Source organism: Alosa alosa, chromosome 14 (assembly GCF_017589495.1).
Source record: "Alosa alosa isolate M-15738 ecotype Scorff River chromosome 14, AALO_Geno_1.1, whole genome shotgun sequence".
Taxonomy (NCBI): domain Eukaryota; kingdom Metazoa; phylum Chordata; class Actinopteri; order Clupeiformes; family Clupeidae; genus Alosa; species Alosa alosa.
Window position 1 is genome coordinate 26,469,751 of NC_063202.1, and position 6,306 is coordinate 26,476,056.

Below are 6,306 nucleotides of genomic sequence, written 5' to 3' on the forward strand. Positions count from 1 at the left end.
TGGTAACATTTATTGCAAGTCTGTCTCCCACTGGCTTATGAGTTATCCAAAGGCCCACATCCACAGTCCCTAGAGTCAGTGAAGAGCTTGGGCATAGAAAAATGGTTAGAAAATGAAGGTGGGAGAATCCAACCACACAAGAGGCATTCTGGGGGAGAGGAGAGGGTTTTTGGCTGCAGGAAAAATACAGTGATCAGGTTATCGGCACAGGGGAATGGGGTATTTCCAGCTGTGAAATATGGATTATGAGCAGTGGCTTGGTTTGCTACTCTGCCATATCCAAAGGGTATATTTGCTGTTGCATGATAATCTTCCCGTATCTGTGGTATTAGATAAACGCCATGCTATACAATGTAGTCAGCTTTATGTAACAGTCCATACATTAAATATGATTAAAGTGGATAGATTTAAAAGACTGGGGTAAAATGAACCTCTGTCAATGTTGTGTACTCTGTAAACTTTGAAATGTGAGGTTTTAGTTAGTTTAGTAATTAACATTTTCTTCATTGAATCCTCATGCAGGCCTGCAGGTTTCAGAATGAATCCACATTTTCTCTAAAAAATAATGTATTTTGTGTCTCCCTACAACTACAACTGCGTCATCATCGTGTTTTTTCATCATATCTTGAGTATTAGCAATTCTGTGGGTCAAGAATTTAATTATTTATCAAAACCTACATCTCCGATTGCTAATGCCTTTCATTTGCTTTGCTTAACCCGATCTCTTCTCCTTGGAGATGCAGAGATTTATTGACAGGCCAGAGGGCTGTCTCGGCCTGAATATTTGGTTAAAAATAATATGGAAAAATACCATGCCTTATTGCTGTGTGACTCTGGGACCTCTTAAACACCTGGAGACAGAGCATGGCTTTGCATAGCGATTGATCTTCGCAAGGTCAAAATGATGGTCTAGATGGTCAAAATGGTATAGCCTACCTTTCACATAATTCAAATCACTTTAGATGAAGAGAACATATGTCCATGCCACAGGTTTGTGTGAGAACAAGTAGCTGGTAGATAAATAATACATGTTGGCATGGCCTAGGCCTACTTGCCCCTTTTTCGTAGCTTAATACAACATTAATATCTGCCCGCTCCTGCTCCCTCCTGCTTCATTCTCAAAATGTAGGCTACTAACGATATTAGTCAGTACATCATCATTTCATTAAAAATATAGTTAATCAATTTCACAAATGAACAGTTTGTGCGTCGACCAAAGCCGATAACATTGGAGCACTTCTGAGAAATGTAGCGATAGCTTCCCAAAACGTTTGTGCAATGGCAAGCTAATCCAGAATTTTTTTTAAAACAAAATTAGGCGTATTTAGCCAGTTCAAATGACCTATCCTATCATGACACATAGGCTAACCAGCTCCCTGTTAATTGTGATGCGTACGTCTGTCTTGCTGACAAAGAAATTGTTTATTTTCATCAATGGCCCATAGATCAACTGGCCTAAGCTTGTTGCTGGACATCGTCACTGTCCAAGGTGCTGAAAATGAGCAACTTCTCTTAATTTACTGTGATCTATCCCTCAGTGTTAATAGACAATACATTCTCTATAAATATGTGCTGTTATGAATCGTCTTGCTTCAAACGTCTTTGTTTTAAGTTAGCCTCGGCCCTGTTTCCAGAGTGCTTTGCATCAGAGCTTCCTCGGTGCCAACAATCACTATAAAAAAGACAATAATTTTCTACCCATCAAGTTCTACCCAGTACATTGTGACGCAGTTCTTACTTGACATTTTTCCATTATGACGTTAACATTTCACTATAGCTGTGTGTGTGTGCACATGAACGTGCTCAAAATCGATCCTGAGTTTAGACAGAGAGGCACGTTTTTCGACGGTCTGCATTCAGAATAATCGCAACTTGGACAGTAAGCGCATAGCCTACCCGAGTAACGGAAAGTTACAGTCTGCTGGCTGTCCTCGCCATGACCTCCGAGACTGAGAGCTTAGCCTTAGAGATGTCCGTGAAAATGTCGGATGAGGGAACTATCCGTGAACCGAAGGCTGTTTGTGGAGCCCTCCTCTCACCTGAACTTCCCCTGCATGTCAAAGAACTGGGAGATATTCCCAGTGAGGCCCGGATTCATGACCGGGTATCACTATCATCAATGTGTGATTTGGTAAAAAACTTTTGTGTATCAACTGTGCATATGAATGTGAATTTCATTCAGTATTTCAGTTAGGAGAAACAGGGCCATTTTCAAGTACTGAGCTATTTTCCCTTAACAGCATCAAGTGGAAGCCCTGGGTGAGACTGAGGCAAAAAAGCCAATCTGTCAAGCAAGGCTTGAGAGAGCCAACGCAAGGTATGCAGATTTACAGACTATTCAGAAATATACACTATTACAAAAAAATATCTGTTCGGTACAAGACATTGAAAGCTGCACTTTTATGACTGGCAGATCCCATGCCTGGTGGGATTTCTACTTTGGGAGATACGAAGCTTTCTTTGCGCAGGTTGCCGCTGTAAGCCCCAAGGTAACAGAACATTTGTAGGTTTTGACTATTGCACCAAATACTGGCCACAATGAAATCTACCTCTACATATAAAGTTATCTGGGCACGTGCTTTGATGGTAGGAAACATAAACTTTGAACTTTTCCTTAACTAAAACACCCTTCTGTTGCTAGCATATGACCACATGTATTTTCCAACAATTTGGTCAAAAAACACTTACTATGGATATTCCCTTTGGACAGTTGTATCCTGTAGTGTATATTCCATATGGCTGTATTTACTATTATAGATATGATAAGTGATTTTAACTGTCATTTGGCTGTATTTACTATTATAGATATGATAAGTGATTTTAACTGTGGTTTGTGATCCTTTAGCTTGATTATCTGGATTGCAACTCAGACAGTCAGTCTGATGAAGAAGATGTGATACAGAGAGACCTGGTAAGTGTCAGTGCTGGGTACAGAAGGGATCACATTCTTCAGAATTCAGTATTCAGAAAAACATGTACTTATGGTACCTAACAATATTCACATTCAGCAATCATTATATTCTCTAACATTTCAGCTGGCTTTGAAGATGGATGCTCTTAATGGAAAAGTAATATTTCCTGGGCCACTTGTGAGGTGAGTTCTGGAGAGTAAAGAATAGCCAAGGTGTACATTTTTACTGAAGCCTCATTGTAATGTTTGGAAACTACTTTAACATATGGTCTAATGATTGCAGAGGTGTGACGGATCATAGAGCAGTATACCACTACATTCTGACTGAGTGGCAGCGGTGTATCAATGATGAATCCATTGAAGACAAAGCAGGAGTTGACATGGTCTGGCGTATGCTGGCTATGATGTGGAGAAAGAATGGCGTAAGTGTGACTGAAGTAAAGCATTGGTTGCTTGAGCTGGGATGCTTTTATGTAGCGTCAAGCGTCAGGCAGATATTGATACAACAGAGATAGAATCATGTCCTGCCCTTTATACTTCCATAGGCTACATGTATATCATTATGGAAAATGTAAAAAAAAAAAAAACCCTGCAGTTTGTGTATGATCTCAGGAGCTTCACATATTTATTTGATGATGACAGACTGTTCTTTTTTCCAGATGGTGTCTGGCAAGGACCTGGCCATCCAACTGCTGCAGCAACTGCATGGAACTAGAGCTCCAGATAGCCGTGGTCAAGACCTTGTGGAATTGCTCATTCTGAACAGGAAAGAGGCAAGATCTAGATTCTAGATGATACAAACACACGTCAGATATGAAATGCAGAGATATGGAGTCTGACTGAACATCTAATACGTATGGCTAATATTAAACTTGATGATATTGTGTTGTAGGAAGCTCTAAACCTTGCCATTAAAAATGAATACTGGGAACATGCATTGATACTGGACAGCTTTTTTAGGAAAGCCTCATGTGTCCCATCCATAACTAGGTAAGGATGGTTTCATGAATTATAGACAGTCAAGACAGTGACAACTATTCTCATTTGACTCTGTAAGGCTTGAAACAGTGATCAGTGCTATTGTTTTTTAGGTTCATCAGCAGTCTGGATGATTCTGACCCAATGAAGACATACTACCATGTCTTTCTAGGACAAATTCCAGGAATTGCTTCTGTGAGTATATTTGAGCTCTTTGAGTGTGTACATGCACGCAAATGAGTGTGTGATGATTTGTTCACTGTGTCTTTGCAGCATGATTAATATGAATGTTATGTCATTGTCTCCATCATGGCAACTCCCTTCCAGAAATGTGGGGACATGAGCTGGAGAGAGTGGTGCCCCCATCTGGCCATCATCTTGGCCAATTCCATCTGCCCTCAACTCCAGAACGTGATGGTCAACATGCTGGCTGATACTCTTGGTAAGAAATGAATAACTATTTCTCAGATGACCATACATCTGGTACACGACACAGAGGTCAATAATCATTGAATCAAACCATAATGTCTTCCAGCAAGGAATGGGCACACGTGGTCTGCTCATTTCTGTTATATGGCCATGCGCATAGAGCCTAGTTACTATCATCGGGACTCTAAGCTGACACTGATTGGACAGGATTTCAGGTTAGTCATGGAACCGACATAAGTCCGTCCAAACTAAGAAACATTCATTTAAGTAACACAAGATCTGCCCCTTGTCTTTCTGTAGCATGCCATTGAAGGAGTCTGTATGTGATGCTGCAATACAACGGACTGAGGCATATGAGTACCTTTTGTCTTTCAACACAGGGAATCAATGTTTACGTTTCCAGGTATACTTGTAGCCTTTTTTCAGTCAAAGTTAATGCAAAAATATAAATTTAATCAATGTTTTACTATATGGGCATCAGTAATTTTGCTATTTTAACGCTAGATGAGCTTACTGTCTGGATCTTGTGCTATAGACTATGAAGATCCTCTACAGCTGTAGACTGCTCGGGGCAGGACACTTCGCTGAGGCCCTTAAATATGCGGAGGCTGTCGCAACGGTCTTTTTAGCTCATTCAGTTAGACCATGCCCAGCTATGACCAGACTTCTGAAGGTGAGTATTTCAGTCTTTTCGGTGAAAACTAAGGTGTTACACGCTGACTGAGTCAAGCTAAGAAGCTCTAATGGTAGGTGTGCTTCAGTAGAGCCAAACGTTTGGGTTTTCTCTGGTGCTCATATTGGTTCCTTTATGACGTTTGGCAGCTATGTGACGCACTATGTGTGGCACTGCCTATCCAGTTCCCATGCTGGATAGAGCCTCCCTGGATGGCCACACTGAGGAGGCAGGGTAATGACTCAACCCATGAGGACCTCACTGAGCCTGACCATGGTTCAGAACAGCCCCATCAAGTTGTGCCACTGGACAATGAGACTCAAGTCTCCGCACAGGACGGCGAGATGGAAATGTCCAGACCAGAATCCTCCGCTCATCTCCAGGACGTCTCTGAGGCCCAGTGTGTAGCATTAACTTCTGCGCAGGAGGCCATGCCTTTGCATGTGGAGAATGAGGAGAGTGGTCGCCACTCCCCTGTGGACATGGGGGAGGGTGATGAGCACTGCCTCTCAGAGGACTCTGGCCCGGCATCCAGGTCTCGCATGAAGGTTTGTATACATCTCCATCGCATTGAAATGTGCTGTTGCCTGCTATTTGTCTTTTTGTCTTCTTTTGTCTCTGTGTGTCATGTCATGATGTGACCTCATGATGGAATGTTTGCTTGGTTTCAGCGGTTTTGGATCCGCTGTTTTGGATGGTGTGGCAAAGCACAGGACTAATGCTGCAGCTCTCCATCAATTAATGAGCAATTCTTACGCAATTCTTTTAAATTTTTTGCAATATTTTGAATAAATAACAACTTTACATCCCATAAAATCTCGGAGTTTCTTCGGAGACAAACTTTGGCCTCTTGGAATTTTCCTTATCGTTTTCATTTTCCAACTCTACATTTCTATGTGACCCTGTCAGTAAACTTATGTAACTATTACACTAAAAACATGATTTTTAGTGTAATTCACAGTATGACTCTAGTGCATACAGGTCCCATTTATGCCCTTCCAGCTTACAGTACAGCTTAGCCTTTATTCAGCCTAATGAGAAAAGGGGTCAATTTATCCATCTACATTTTAGTTATAAGCACACATTTTTATGTGAGTGATATTCACAGGTTTTAGCTGTGTTTTTAGGTATGTATATAGCTATTTTCTATCAGAATCCTTTAGATGATGAAGGTAATGTTAAAGAGAGCTTATGATACTGTGTTTTTGCACATTTCCCAAGCAGGTTGAAAGATTCATCAAGACTGTGTCTTAATGGCAATGTTGAGAGGTGAACTATTTCACTTTTTGTCTTTTTTGTTTTAATTGATTAAGGC

At 41.0% G+C, this 6,306-nt stretch overlaps 1 protein-coding gene across 1 annotated transcript; it reads left to right on the top strand.

Annotated features, from left to right (window-relative positions):
- The first annotated feature begins 1,821 nt into the window (after positions 1 to 1,821).
- Positions 1,822 to 5,796, top strand: LOC125307039 (protein transport protein Sec16B-like). Its single transcript, XM_048262764.1, has 15 exons — positions 1,822 to 2,131; positions 2,241 to 2,317; positions 2,414 to 2,489; positions 2,846 to 2,911; positions 3,036 to 3,094; positions 3,195 to 3,333; positions 3,571 to 3,684; positions 3,804 to 3,901; positions 4,003 to 4,084; positions 4,217 to 4,331; positions 4,425 to 4,533; positions 4,619 to 4,721; positions 4,854 to 4,991; positions 5,141 to 5,539; positions 5,663 to 5,796. The coding sequence occupies exons 1-15, from the start codon at positions 1,937 to 1,939 to the stop codon at positions 5,708 to 5,710; spliced, it is 1,818 nt and encodes a 605-aa protein (XP_048118721.1). The 5' UTR covers positions 1,822 to 1,936; the 3' UTR covers positions 5,711 to 5,796.
- The last annotated feature ends 510 nt before the right edge of the window (positions 5,797 to 6,306 follow it).

Coding starts and splice junctions, on each gene's coding strand:
- LOC125307039 (XM_048262764.1), top strand. CDS start 1,937: ATGACCTCCGAGACTGAGAGCTTAGCCTTAGAGATGTCCGTGAAAATG. Junction 2,132..2,240: donor TATCATCAATGTGTGATTTG/GTAAAAAACTTT, acceptor TTCCCTTAACAG/CATCAAGTGGAAGCCCTGGG. Junction 4,722..4,853: donor ATCAATGTTTACGTTTCCAG/GTATACTTGTAG, acceptor CTTGTGCTATAG/ACTATGAAGATCCTCTACAG.